This window comes from Suncus etruscus, chromosome 8 (genome assembly GCF_024139225.1).
Source record: "Suncus etruscus isolate mSunEtr1 chromosome 8, mSunEtr1.pri.cur, whole genome shotgun sequence".
Taxonomy (NCBI): Eukaryota; Metazoa; Chordata; class Mammalia; order Eulipotyphla; family Soricidae; genus Suncus; species Suncus etruscus.
This window is the reverse complement of record NC_064855.1, coordinates 40,722,152-40,737,693: the sequence shown is the minus strand read 5'-3', so window position 1 is coordinate 40,737,693 and position 15,542 is coordinate 40,722,152. Positions and strand designations below refer to the sequence as shown.

The 15,542-nt window shown below is 38.9% G+C and overlaps 1 protein-coding gene and 2 non-coding genes across 3 annotated transcripts; 1 reads left to right on the top strand and 2 right to left on the bottom strand.

Moving 5' to 3' along the window:
• Positions 1-7,734: 7,734 nt before the first annotated feature.
• Positions 7,735-9,203, top strand: LOC126015659 (cell division cycle-associated protein 7-like). Its single transcript, XM_049778255.1, is given in 2 exon segments — positions 7,735-8,176; positions 8,179-9,203. Coding segments are annotated over 2 exon segments (1,353 nt in total). The 3' UTR covers positions 9,090-9,203.
• Positions 9,204-11,670: 2,467 nt separating this feature from the next.
• LOC126016475 (small nucleolar RNA SNORA22) lies at positions 11,671-11,800 on the bottom strand. Its single transcript, XR_007498273.1, has one exon. It is a non-coding gene; the product is annotated as a small nucleolar RNA SNORA22 (small nucleolar RNA).
• Positions 11,801-12,781: 981 nt separating this feature from the next.
• Positions 12,782-12,857, bottom strand: LOC126016714 (small nucleolar RNA U2-19). The gene has a single exon (XR_007498473.1). It is a non-coding gene; the product is annotated as a small nucleolar RNA U2-19 (small nucleolar RNA).
• Between the last annotated feature and the right edge of the window lie 2,685 nt (positions 12,858-15,542).

Below are 15,542 nucleotides of genomic sequence, written 5' to 3'. Positions count from 1 at the left end.
AATAAGGCAGGGTACCATATTAAGAATGGGGCATGGAGGGGTAGTAGGATTTTTGAAGGGAGGAGGAGAGATCATATATAGGAGACAGTATAGGCATGGATTGTTTACAATTTAGGTTTGGCTCCATAGAGGAGTCTTCTCTTTAATTACTCATGCCCACATAAAGGCATACATTAGTGATCTATTCTTAAGCTATTGTTAGAGGTCTGATCCTAATAGGGTGGGTCGAAGCTCTTAAGGACTGTTTGAAATAAGATAAATAGTTAGCTTAGGTATAGCTTAAGAGAAAAAAAAAGGGAGAGCAAAACACGAGAGGAGAACTGGAAAATAGGTAGTAATAGTAAAAATAAAGTAAAAATTAATAACAACTAAAAGAGATTGGGTCAGTGTGTGGGAGTTGGTTTTCCCAATTTCTAGGCATTTCATCAGTGATGGGGTTGAGCCTAGGTAGATAAAGGTTTCAGGGTTTGGTATTGGTTGGAACTGTTTAGGATACACATATGTTTTCACATCTCGAATACTAAACAATGTGTTAATGAGGCCTACCTATGTAGGTGGCTACTTTATGTGGTATTGTCCACTGCATCGTATGTATCCAATTTCCTTTCCTAAAGGGAACCTAACTGTGGATTTTATTTGACATTAATTGAATTGATGATGATGAAGAAGAGGTAGAAGAAAAGGGAGAAGAAAAGAAGTAGAAAGAAGAGAGAAGAAAAGAGAGAGAGAAAGGAAATGTTAAATTGCCCAAACGTGTTTGATGAGTAGGTCCTGTGATACCAGTCTGAGGTTCAGCTTGCGGTTGATTGTTTCAGTGGTCTGAATGATCATATGCTTCAGCTCCTAATAGAGGACATAAACCAGAGAAAAAGGGTATCCAAGGTGTCAAATTAGGGTGTCCATACTTTGCATCCAAGAGCCCCTGTGGACAGAGAAGCTGAGAGGTTATTTTATACCTAGTTTCTTTTTTAAACTTTTTTTCTTTATTTAAAATCTTGATTACAAATATGATTGTGATTAGGTTTCAGTCATGTAAAGAACACCCCCCTTCACCAGTGAAACATTCCCACCACCAATGTCCCAAATCTCCCTCCATCCCACCCCCCCCCCACCTGTACTCTAGACAGGCTTTTCAGTTCCCTCACTCATTCACATGATTATGGTAGTTCTCAGTGTAGTTATTTCTATAACTGCACTCACCACTCTTTGTGGTGAGCTTCATGGAGTGAGCTGGAAGTTCCAGTCATCCTCTCATTGTCTCTGAGGACTGTTGCAAAAAAGACTTTTATTTCTCTTGAAACCCATAGATGAGTGAGTCTATTCTGCGTCTCTCTCTCTCTCTGTCTCTCTCTCTCCCTCTCTCTCCCTCCCTCCCTCTGACTTATTTCACTCAGCATGATAGATTCCACATATATCCATGTATAGGAAAATTTCATGACTTCATCTCACCTGACAGCTGCATAATATTCTATTGTGTATATGTATCACAGTCAGGAGGATCTTCTGATCAAAAGGCAGATAGATCTAATTGCTCTTACCCAAACCCAAGTTTGATGGATTGGTGTTTGTTGAGACACATCACCACATCTCAACAGGCCTTAGCCACAAGTAAATATACAGAATAATGAGTACACCCCATCTTTAAGTGCCTTGACGCCCCCCAACTGCCTTACTATTTTACACAGATCTTTTGGTTACTTTATGACCTGTACTGAAGTTTGGGGTTTGTGAGGTCTGGTGTTTCAAGCCACCTGTGCATGTTTCAGGGTTAAACAGCAAGCAATGAGAGATCTAATTAAAGAAAGCATTTTCTGAATCTCGGTGTTCATTCAAGCTTCCTTTTAATCAGATAGAGAAAGTGTCCTGTTTAGATATCACTCATCCCTTGCCTTTATCTTGAGATGCCTTTAGGATTTCTAATTCAAAGAAGGATCAAAGGTGTCTCCTAGCAAAGTTGTCAGAGGCTACTGATTTTTGGCCCATACTGGAGGTGCTCAGGGCTTGTTTCAGGTTCTTTGCTCTGGATTACTACTGGAGAATCTTAGGGGACCTTATAGGGTGCCAAGAATCAAACTTGGTTGCCTATATGGAAGAAACAAGTGCTACCCACATGTTGAGAACCCTACTTTTTATCTTGTTTTGTATAATCTTGCCTTATATCTTGCATGTATAGTTTTTACTTCCTGATCAGTAGTTCTGAGAGCAAAGTTTAAGGTGGTATGGCTGATTTTTTGTTCTAATTTTCCTTGGACAAAGCATGTGCCTGGTCTGGGTTCTATCCCTGGCAATACATAATCCATTTAGTATCACCAGGTGCAGCCCTAGAGACACCTAAGCTCTGCTGGTGTGGCCTGGGTAAAATTTGCATTGCAGGAATCCAGCAGCACAGCGTTCCTGGGCCCTTACCATGAAGCACTGGTGCAGTTTGCCAGGAGAAACCCTTAGGCCTATGGTAATATAGGGAAAGGGGAGAACAAAGCAAAAAAAAAGGCAATATTCAATGAAACTAAACCCTTCTACTCTGACAACACACCTGGAAGGGAGAGGGTGGTATACAGAAAGAGGAACAAGAGAGAGTTGTGGAACAATGTTGCATTTTGGTGGGTATGGTCAGTAATATTGTAATGCCTGAGATTTAAACACAAACAGTATTATATATCATGTTACCTCAAAGAAAAATCTTTAAGAATAACTAACAACTTGAATTAAAGCATTTGAATATTCCTAAGCAATTATAAAACCGAAAAAATAATTTTTGCTTGTTTTTGTTTTGGGCCACATCCAAAAGCCCAGTAGTGTTCAGAGGTTACTCCTGGCTCTACATTCAGAAATTACACCTGAAAGGCTTGGAAAACCATATGGGATGCCGGGGATCAAACCCAGGTCAGCCAAATGCAAGACAAATACCCTACCCATTGTTATGTCTCTTTAGTCCATGAAAAATTATATCTATTAGAAGAGCATAAAGATGGGGCCGGGCGGTGGCACTGGAGGTAAGGTGCCTGCCTTACCTGCGCTAGCCTAGGAGACGGACCGCGGTTCGATCCCCCGGCGTCCCATATGGTCCCCCAAGCCAGGAGCGACTTCTGAGCGCATAGCCAGGAGTAACCCCTGAGTATTACCGGGTGTGGCCCAAAAACCAAAAAAAAAAAAAAAAAAAAAAAGAAGAGCATAAAGATTTGGTTTTAGTAAATGAATAAAATCTGAAGAGATGTTAAAGTCAATAATAAGCTCAATTTTGTCACATTATGTTTGGGGGGAACAGATAAATTACAAGTCATTTGAGAACATCTATGTAATATTTAGTTTAGTCAGCTGTGTGGATAAAATAAAAGTAGATGTGTTTATAAAGTACACATTATTATATTTTATATATTAGTAATTGCATGGTACCAAATATAAAGTTTTTAATTTTTAGTAGACTTTAAGGTTTATAAAGGCATTAGTAACTTGAAGATTATTAAATTACATTTTCTTTCAGAGACACATTTATTGCATTTAGGGAGTAATAAAGGACTATAGAGAGAAATAAAGATAAAATTACTTCATTAAAGCTTTTAGTGCTGATGTGTTTTAAATTTTTCCACAAGTTGGGATGATAACTCAAAGGGTAGAGCACATGCTTAGTATATAAGACCCTAGCCCTGAGTCTGACTCTGGTATCCATGTCACACCTTCCCCGGCAACATTAGAAGTAGTTCTAGTCACCTTGAGCACTAAACCACTGCACCTCCACCACAGATTTTTTTTTTTTAGAAACCAGATCTCCAACTTTGTAAGAGTTTACTCCATTATTCTGGCTTGAAGGGAGGGAGTCACACAAGAAGGTGCTTATCTGGCTCTGCTCAGAAAGCATTGCTTGGGGCAAGGAGGGTGGACAATGTGGGATGCCAGGGATCAAACCAGGGTTGGCTGTCTGCAAGGCAAGGATCCTACCAAGCTAGAATACTATTAATTTAGTCCCTCTTCTTTCCCATCTTTTAAATTTCTCTGCAAATTTTCTAGTTTACTGTTAGCACATTTTTATATCTCCCAATGGTATAAACTCACTCTTAATTATATGTCTATCTTAAAAATTATATATCTATCTTAAAATGTTTGCTTTGGCTTTGGGGCCACACCATCAGTTCTCAGGGTTTATTTGCTCTGGTCTCTGTACTCAGGGATTACTCTTCGTGGTTTAGAGTTCAGAGTTCCATATGCCCACCAGAAATTGAACCTGGGGCAACAAGCCACCTTCAAAGCAAACGTTCCACCAAATGTACTATTTTTCTAACCCTCAATTATTATGTCGTCTTGTTTTGGGGTCACACCCAGCACTGTTTAGGGCTTACTCCTGGCTCTATGCTTAGGGAACTGGCTTCTGGAGGGCTTGAGGTACTTCTTGAGATACTGAAGATTGATCCTGGATAAGCCACTTGTAAGGCAAGTGCCCTACCTGCTATACTATCATTCCTGCCCTCTGCCCCGAAATATATATATTTTAAAGCTTTATTGAAATATAATTTGCATATCATGAAATCAGTTTCAGGGGCTTAGAAGATGACTCAGTGACTTAAAGTGATCAGGGAAAACATGCGGCCATTGAGCTTAATGCTCTACTAATTTGTTTTGTGTTTGTTTGTTTGTTTGGTCACACCCAGTGGTGCTCAAAGGTTACTCCTGGATCTTTGTTCAGGAGTTATGGCATTCAGAAGTCACTCCTGGAAGGCTCATGGAACCATATGGGATGCCAGGAATCAAACCCAGGTCCCTCCCCAGGTTGGCTGCTTGCAAGGCAAAAAAAAGCTTTACCACTGTGCTATCACTCTGGCTCAATGTTCCACGTTTTTTAGGTGATTCCACAGTCTGGGAACCTTATTCATGGTAAAAATGCATCTGTTCAAAGTGAATTATAAATGTGCATTAATATCACAGATGCAGAATATTTTTATCACTTCCTTTACTAATCATCTTTTTCTACTTCCTTCTTCCTATTTTAGTTCAGTCACTCATCTTACTGTCTTTATAAATTTTCTTTTTGAGGACTTTTATAAATATCAAATCAGAAATAGAGCATTTTGTAATGGACTTCTTTAACTGAAAGATGTCTTAAAATTTTGTCCATTCTGGAGCACAGATAAGCCTTTCACATTTTTATGGTAAAGAAATAATCCATTGTACTGTGAGAAACATGTTTTTCTACTGTCCTGTCTCCTGAACCTCTCGTGAGTGGGCCGAAAAGGGCCTAGCAAAATTGCTCTCCTAGAAGCTCCAGAAGACCACTTTGCTCCGCTTTGCTTTGCGGCTGTGCATTCTTTCTAATAAAAGAATGTCACTGCAACACGCAGAAAAAAATCACACTAGAAACTGTGCTGGATCTCTGAAGCCCAGCATATCTCACTAGACTGTTTTCTCTGCTGTGTGCTCAGGCCTAAGATTCGATCCTGTGTATGACTTCATCCATGGAGGGCTCCCCTTCCTTGGAGGCAAGTCAACCCACCCACAAAGGGTGGAGCCAGAGGAGCATGACCACGCACATTATTTAGCCAATTAATACAACCACAGCGAGTAGAAAAACCCACAATACAAGTGTGACAATGGGGAAACAACGCAAGCCAGCACCAGGCATAGAGAATGAAGATGGCAACCCTGATAACTGGAAAATGGTCAACCAACTAGTCAGTCTCTCAGATATGGACTTTAGAGAAGAAATATGGAGGATGCTCACAGAACTCAAAGAAAGCATGAATTGAGTTGAACAGAGCACTATTAAGAACCAAGAAAATATGAAGACAGAAATCAGAAAACTCCAAACTAAAATAACAGGTCTGAAAAACTATGGTAATGCATCTGAATAGGTTTTGCCTGCAAAAAAATAAAAAATAAAAAAAATAAAAATGCTTAACAAAATCAGTTAATTTTGTAAAATCCCATGGCCCAAATGAGATTACCAATAGTAAACCAATGAGGGGGCCAAGAAAGGAAGGCAAAAGGGTGCTTAACCAACCAGACATAATAACATTCTCTCATCCTGTTTAATATTTAAGACCAGGTGGTATAATTTATCAATTTCATCCTGAATTTCCTGGCTATTATTAGAAATGTTAAAGCAACACATCTTTCACTTTTTCACAGCATTACTATAGACAGAATAAGTGACAAATAAACAATTGATATTTTCATCTTCATGGCAAAAGTGTCCTTTAAAGTCTCTTTCCAAAGTATTCCTTCATTCTGTGCTCGCTGGGGATGTTCACTCTTTAGTGTTGTCATCTGAAATTATTTGCCTGCAGACCCATCCTCTGGAAGTCTCTTTTGGAAGTAGGTGGCCTCTTTAAGTTCTGTGGAAGGAACATAAGGGGAACCCTCAAGGTTTGTTGTGGCCCTGGAGACAGCTTGATTAGTTTGTTTTATGTCTTCACGGGAGCCAGCTTGTAGCTGCTTCTTTTATGTCAGAAATGCACACAGATCCACAGCCCCAGAGAAGTACTAGGTCTGGGCCTTGCCATTTGCCAAATTAATGGATCTTTCCATAATTCCAAGGTGTACTATTTTTTCATTGAAAGATGCCACAGTCTGTCAGCTGCTAAGTGACCAGACTGACCAAGTTGTAAAAAAATTAATTGAAATCTCAAAAATGGATAAGGCTTTGAAAATTGTATTTTATCATGAAATGTAGAAATACCAAATAAACAGACATTTCATAGAAAACCAAATGCACTAAACAAAACTTTTCACACTAGTGGCCACTTCATTCAACAGAACACACACATGAACAGACAAAAGGATTGATCCAAAACTTACGTTAGAAAAATTGACCCGGGGCCGGGTAGGTGGCGCTGGAGGTAAGGTGTCTGCCTTGCAAGCGCTAGCCAAGGAAGGACCGCGGTTCGATCCCCTGGCGTCCCATATGGTCCCCCCAAGCCAGGGGCAATTTCTGAGCACATAGCCAGGAGTAACCCCTGAGCGTCAAACGGGTGTGGCCCAAAAACCAAAAAAAAAAAAAAAAAGAAAAATTGACCCAAGTAAAATTGGACAAGTGCTTTTAAACATATAGCCAGCATGTTTGTAAGAAAATTTTGTAGGAAAACTTTTCCAGCTTCTAAAAGTACTTAATGTAGATGGAGTAGAGCTTTGCTGAAAATAAAAGCATCAAGGTTTAGATATAGCACAAAAACATTTCTAAAACAATCCTAATTTTGAAGTTTAAAACATTAAGTAAAATGGTTAATAAGCAGTTAAAAAATTTAAGTAAAATGATTAATGAGCACTATAGAAGGAGCCGTCACTTTGAAGTATGATATCTGCTTTAAATAAACAGGTTCTCTTTAAAATATTTTCACAGTAGAACAGTAAGACAGCTGCAATAAATTGTTAAAATTTTAATTATTAGACACAAGAACATTAACTATGACTATTAAAGGTATAAAAAACTGACTTTAAAAAACAAACTAATGTCCCTACTTTGAAGATCTGATGTTAATAATTTGTAAATTAAAAGAAAATACATGTTAAAATTGTATATACCAAATTAACAAAATATTTAGATCATTATAAAATATATTTAAAGACATTTAATGCATCTCCACACTTAGATATTAAGACCAAAATTATATTTGATACATGTTGACAACCCGCTTATAAAATTTAGTTACTTTCGGCTCTTGCTTCTGATTTGGCTCCGTGGGTGGTACACGGTGCTTCTGCTCCTCTTTCCCTGCTCCGAACCCGACCTAGATGCCCGCTACCAGAATGCACACCCGCTGCTTGCCGCAAAAAGATCTGAGAGTAAAGAAGAACTTTAAGAAATTTAGGTATGTGAAGTTGATTTCCATGGAAACCTCATCATCCTCTGATGACAGTTGTGACAGCTTTGCTTCTGATAATTTTGCAAACACGAAACCTAAATTCAGGTCAGATATCAGTGAAGAACTGGCAAGTGTTTTTTATGAGGACTCTGATAATGAATCTTTCTGCGGCTTTTCAGAAAGTGAGGTGCAAGATGTATTAGACCATTGTGGATTTTTACAGAAACCAAGGCCAGATGTCACTAACGAACTGGCCAGTATTTTTCATGCCGACTCTGATGATGAATCATTTTGTGGTTTCTCAGAAAGTGAGATACAAGATGGAATGAAATCTCAGTCAGACCGAGCTGGCTGCAGGACTCGCAGTCAATGTAGACGTTCTGGCCCACTCGAGTGGCCATGAAGTTTCCAGCACGAAACACCAGGAGACCAGCTCCCCAGAAAGCAGCATCCCCCAAGCCCTCTGAGATGGATGCCATTTCTGATTCAGAAGATGAAAGTGGTGTGAGCTTCCTGGAGAAAAGGGCTTCAAATATAAAGCAGAACAAAGCAATGCTGGCAAAACTAATGGCAGAATTAGAACGTTTCTCTGGTCCATTCCCTGGAAGGCGCATCATGCCTATACACAGTTCGCAACCAAAGACACCTCGAAGGCGCTTGTTCCAGGGTGTGACTTCCAGGAGAAACCCAGAGCGGAGAGCTCGACCTGTCACAAGGGCCCACTCCCGACTCCTGGGCTCTCTCGGTGCCCTCCCCACAGAAGAGGAGGTGGAGGAGGAGGAAGAGGAGGATGACAAGTACATGTTGGTGAGGAGGAAGAAGACTTTTGATAATTTCATGAACGAAGATTACACGCCTAGGAGTCGTCGTCCTGGGTCAATCACTCTTCCACATATCATACGCCCTGTGGAAGAGATCACAGAGGAGGAGCTGGAGAATATATGCAGCAACTCTAGAGAGAAGATTTATAGCAGTTCAATGGGATCTACTTGTCATCAGTGTCACCAGAAAACAATTGATACTAAAACAAATTGCAGAAACCCCGAGTGCTGGGGGGTTAGAGGCCAATTCTGTGGTCCCTGCCTTCGAAACTGCTATGGGGAGGAGGTGAAGGAAGCTCTGTTGGAGCCAAACTGGCACTGTCCACCCTGTCGTGGAATTTGCAACTGTAGTTTCTGTCGGCAGCGAGATGGGCGCTGTGCAACCGGAGTCCTTGTGTATCTGGCCAAGTACCATGGCTTTGGGAATGTGCATGCGTACTTGAAAAGTCTGAAACAGGAATTTGAAATGCAAGAATAATGTTCGAGAGATCCACCACAACCTATCCCTTTACCATCTTCAAGTTTTCCATTTTTCTTCTGATTGAAACCAGCATTTGGAGTTTGGATACATCATTCTGTTTTGTAGGATGCTTAGATCAAGGACTCTACTAGACCCATCTGTGTTTCTGAGCATCATGAGGGTATATACTAGCTATCCTAGGCCTCCTGCAGTTTCTCTTTTGCCTTCCTTCAACCCATGTCCCTACCCTCATTTACCACCATGTCATTTCTGAGTTCTTTCTAAATGGCTATTTGATAAACACACATTAAAATTTCTTTGGTATTGAAATGGCTCTGGAATCCACTGTAAAACCTAGCACTTAGAAACACAGTTGTCTTGTCAGTTACATCCACTGGATTCCAGAGACCAACCAACTACTTAACTTGTTGGATATGAAAACTTTGGTCATGGTTTAGTTTGGACAGAGTTAAGGCCTTCCAGTCATTTGGAAAATCTAGGTAATGGCTGGAAAGTGAAGTATAGTACTTTGAATGGCTGCCACCTGGACTGTTCTTTGTACTGTACTGATGGGATGATGTGAATGGTCCCAGCTGAGACTCGCTGTCACTCATTCCTTGCATTATGAGCTTAAGCACCACATCAAGCACTCAGCGACCTCAGAAATCCATACATAAGCCAGGCTAGACTTGAAACCATTGTAGAGAAACCACCTGGGGAATGAGGATCAGGTGACTTTACCAACATATCTGGTTTAAAATCATAATATAGAAGTTTTGGTTTTTGAGTCACACCTGGCAGCGCTCAGGGGTTACTCCTGGCTCTACACTCAGGAATCGCTCCTGACAGGCTCAGGGGACCATATGGGATGCTGGGATTTCAACCACTGTCCTTCTGCATGCAAGGCAAACACCTTACCTTCATGCTATCTCTCCGGCCCCTATAGAAGTTTTTTTTTTTTTTTTTAGAACAATTAAAACCACACTTTTATAAATAGGAAAGAATCTGTGGACAACAAAAATAAGACAGTTCCAGGATAACAAAGATGTAAAATTGGAATAGACAGATGAATATTCTTAATATTCATCATCTCTCAGCACTATCTGCTCCAACCTCTTCGTAATCCATTTTAGATGGAGCATTGATAATGGTCAGGAATTTTATATTTTACAAAGATTTAACTTCTACTTTCTAATGTATGGACCATACCTAGGGGTCCAAATTGGAATAGACAGATGAATATTCTTAATATTTATCATGTCTCTCAGCACTATCTGCTCCAACCACTTTGTAATCCATTTTGGATGGAGCATTGCTAAAGGACACGGAGCCTTTTTTTCTTTTTATACAAAGATTTAACTTTTACTTTCTAATGTAGGGACCATACCTGGGGGTCCAAATTGGAATAGACAGATGAATATTCTCTTTTTTTTCTTAGATATTATTATTATTTATCATCTCTTAATATTCATCATCTCTCTCAGCACTATCTGCTCCAACCTCTTTGTAATCCATTTTGGATGGAGCATTGATAATGGTCATAGAGCTTGATTTTTACAAAAATTTAACTTTTACTTTTTAATGTAGGGACCATACCTGGGGGTCCTAGGGGAGCATGCTGTGGTGGAGATTGCATGAAAGAGGCCACGTGTAATGCAAGTGCCTTAACCCCACCCTCTCCCTGATTCAGTTTTTGCTTCTTGAAAAATGATAAACTCAGTGCAGGGCTCATATTTAGGTTTTAAGCACTTTTCTAATCTCGAGACATGCCATTTTTTGGAGAGGTTACCTCAGCAGTTGGCTGACTTGACATCTCTTCCAATTTAATTTTCAGGTCTGATTTTTTGTATTATGTGTCCTGTCATTCTACCATATGGTCATGGTGATCATACTGTTCGGTGGTTGCAGTTGAGTGCTGGTGTACCCCCTTTGCACCTATCCTTAGTTGCCTTGCCCATTGAGTATTTAGTGCAAAGTCAGTCCATGAATCAATATGTAAATAGTGCTTCATAACTGTAATGCTTGTAATTCAAAGGTTTTTATTGAAATAAAACTTTTTGTTACAAAAATTTAGTTACTTTCATAATATTAATTACTCATAAAATTAACAATATTTTTCATCAATACTAGATTTTTTACTTTGACACAAATATACAGTTTTGTATAATGTGCTGACTGTTGCAAGTCAGCCCCTGAAGAGGTTGACTGATGGAGGGATGGAGGATGAGGTCTTTCCCTCCCAGCTCAGAGCACCCGTCTGCCACCCTGTTCAGCTGACAGTTCTGAGATGAAATGGCAGGTAAACAGCTCGCATAAGTCAGGCTTGTGGAAATATTAGCTTTATTTGGTGGACAAGACTGAAGTCCAAAGTCTCAGCCTCAGTTCCAGCCAAAAGCCTCTCGCCTTCCACAGACCCTTGTTTTTATCCCCCAGAATCAGGTACCACCCAATGGTGGGATCAGATATCACCCAATGGTGGAAGCAGAATCAGGTACCATCCTAGGGTGGGGGCAGATTGCCAGATCACACCCTAGGGTAGGGCACAATCACCAATCAGGGTAAGGTCAGTAACATAATAATCCCATAAAATGTTTACATACACAACACCGACTTTCTGAATACACTTAAAAGGATAGTTCTTTCAATGCAGATGTAAAGGACAGACATTGCTGTAGCACAGAATTAAAACCAAGGGTAATATAAAGCACACTTGGGTGTTCAATATGCAAGAAAATTAACAATATTATTTAAAAAGGCGAACCACAACATTTTCCACATAATTTTTTAAATACCTTAATAATCAAAATAAATTTTCTAATAGAAATATAAAAGACTCAAATTTTAACACTTTTGTGTCTGTTTGAATTTAGAACACCAAAAAGTTTTTTTTTTTTTTACTAATAATCTGTTATTACAAATGATTAACTTGCTCTAAAATTCCTGAGAGGCATATACAAAGGGAGTTTGGTGCCCTTATCCCCTTATTGCTCTTTCTGCCTGGAGAATCTTTTAACCCTTACAGACCTGATCTTACAGATCTGAATTTAGAAAGTTTCCTAATTTCCAATGTCTTAATAATTACTTTATACCTCCCAATGCACTAAGCATAATTACACAAATGCCTTCGGAAAAGACACATTCATGCTGCATGATTTACTTCACAAACTTCACAATTATATAGGCCTCTCATCACTCACATAAAAAATCTGACAATAATGCTTATTATAAATTTCATATGAACAGAGTTGCTGAATCTTTTTAATTCTATCTCCACCACTCTCTGCCATCTCTAGCAAAGCAATCAAACTTGCAACTACAAAGACAAACACAGGCTAGCACTATTTCTGCTGAATTTAAGCCACATTTCACCAACTTCAAGAGAGAAATAACATCCTTTCCAAAATGTCTCTCTGTGATTTAACTACTCAGAACATAAAACCACAGATAGACAGATAAATGAAGGCTCCACATTACAAGAAAAAGAAACCAGTACATTCAAGTAACAAAACACAAGCAAACAATGAACACTCCCCCCGCTTTTTTTAAGCTTAGATCAAGTGTAGAATTTTCATGGCAATAGAGTTCAGTAAGAAAGATGGTAATCATCATACAGAACTAATCTACATGCACACAGGCACATAAAGCCTCTTCACATACACATTCTTTCCTCTAACAACACACACACACACACACAATATAGTATTGTTGCTTCTCAGAAGTGGAGATCATGTACCAGTGGATGGCAATCCTTCTGATGCTCAGATTTGGCTATTTTCATCATTGATCCACTTTCTTAAGTGGATCTCAGAGAAAAACAATGAACACTCTTAAACAGTTCATGTTACAAAATAATATATCAAGTACACATAGTTACTGTCCCATTATTAAAATACTTCTATTACAACAAATATTATAATATTCAAACAAAAATTGTTTTAAATCCTTCTTTCACAATGAATTGTATAACAAACAAAAAGAATCATAAGTATAGCAATGCATAGTAAAAGTTCTAAGACAAAGAGAGAAGTGGGAATTTCAGGTGAGAGGAAACAGCATATAGAAAGTGCTTCAGATTTAGAGACACAGATAGAAAGAAAAATTCAAAGAAAGAAAAAAAAAGCCAAAGAAAAATTTCAATATGGAGAAAGAGGGAAACACTATAATTCATAACAATATCAAAATTCATCAAACAATATCAAAATTCATCGAACAATATCAAAATTTATCAAACAATATCACCTGCTGCTGTTGGCAGATGGAGGGGGCCTTAAAGAGGGGGAACCTTAGGACCCTGAAGGAGTGGTCATCCGTATCTTTCAATGGGGGTGCCCTAAAATATCTTTATTCTTCACAATATCAAAAATAAAACCAGCTTTCTTGGCTCTCTATATTTCACCAGCCTTTTTTCCACAGGCAATTTTTCACCATTCTATTTCTTTACATTTATTCACCATTCTTTCTCTAAAATTTCATTTCTTCACTATTTCTCCATTACTCTTTAAACACTTTTTACTCTATTATTCTTTAAATTCACGAGACTTTCTCTGAAACTTTATTTCTGCATTATATTCTATTACTCTTAAAACACGTTTTACTCTATTATTTTTTAAATTCACTATTCTCTATTTAATAACTCTTTTTCACTATTATTTACTATTTAAATTTACCATTTTCTGAAACTGTATTTCACTGTTATTCTCATATTTACCAGGCTTTCACCAGCCCTTATGGCTATATTTTTACTGTCCTGTCATACAGGATTTTTTCTTCCCTATCTTAAAATAAATGACAACTTATCAATCCTGCAGTTTTCTTTTGCTCGCACTCCTGCTGCATGCAGCAGCAGGTCACTGTAGCCTCTTGTCCCAAGAAGCCACGTTGGGCACCTAAGTGTGGTTGCCCTTCCTGCAGGGACACCAGTTAAGATGTAGTTATTCTTTCTTGGAGAGAGAGGCAAACACAAAGACAAAGACAAACAGACAAAGACAGACAAGTGGGAAAAGGATTCTAGCCAAAACTGAATCCAATTACGTTTATTAAAACTCAAGGCTCAGCTTATATACATTTGTGTGTGGACACAGTTCTGTTTGTAAATATGTCAATAGGAAATGTACATAGATCAGACCATATTGTTCAGATGACAGGACCCATCAGCAATTAGGATGAAATGTAAAGCTAATGGTACCTGTCTCCATCAGGTCGGGGATGTACTGATAATGGAACCCATATCAGGCAGGTCGAAATGTACAAATGACAGAACTCTTAATTTTAGACTCAGTTTCCCAGGACCAAAATTCTGTGCTTTGTTTCTGTACAAACCTTAAATCTTAAATGTTTATTTATTCCTTAAGGCTGTTTGCTTTTAGCATAGCTCTCTGCTTGTTGCCTTTCTGTGCCTTACAAGCCTTAAGTATTAAAATTTTGCATTTATTCTCAAAGCGGCCTGCTTTTAGCAAAATTCTTTGCCTGTCACAAGGCCCTGCATTTCAGCCCTGCATTTTCTGCCTTTTAAAGGGCTCCCTACAGATACACATTTTTCTCCAATGTACATGGAACATTCTCTAGGATAAACTACATGCTGGCACATAAAACAAACCTCCGTAATATCAAGAGAATAGAAATTTCGCAGGCTACCTTCGCTGACCAAAAGGCTCTGAAATTATATGTGAATTCCAAAGGGACACAGAAGAAAAACTTTAACACCTGAAAGTTAAACAGCCTCATACTGAGTAACCAGTGGGTCTGAGATGAAATCAAAGAGGAAATCAAAACTTTCCTGGAAACAAATGATAATAAAGATGCAAACTGGGGCCGGGCGGTGGCGCTGGAGGTAAGGTGCCTGCCTTGCCTGCGCTAGCCTAGGATGGACCGCGGTTCGATCCCCCGGCGTCCCATATGGTCCCCCAAGAAGCCAGGAGCAACTTCTGAGTGCATAGCCAGGAGTAACCCCTGAGCGTCACAGGGTGTGGCCCAAAAACAAAAACAAAAACAAAAATAAAAAATAAAAAAAATAAAGATGCAAACTATCAGAACCAATGGGACACAGCAAAAGCAGTACTTAGCGGAAATTTTATAGATTTACAAGCACATGAGGAAGGAAGGAAGAAGGGGCCTATCTGAATAGCTTATTGACACACCTCATAGAATTAGAAAGTGTTCAACAATAGGAACCAAAAGTAGGGAGACAGGAGGAAATAAAAAAGCTGAGAGCAGAAATCAATGAAGTGGAAACCCAAAAAACAATCAGAAAGATAAACAAAAGCAGAGGTTTTTTCTTTTGAAAAAATAAACAAGATTGATAGACCATTAGCAAAACTAACAAAGAAAGAGAGAGAAACTTGATAACTTGTATTAGAAATGAAAAAGGAGAGATTACTACCAATATTGCAGAGATTCAAACGGTAATCAGAAACTACCTTAAGAAACTCTCTGCCACAAAAATGAGAGCCTGGAACAAATGGATAAATTCTT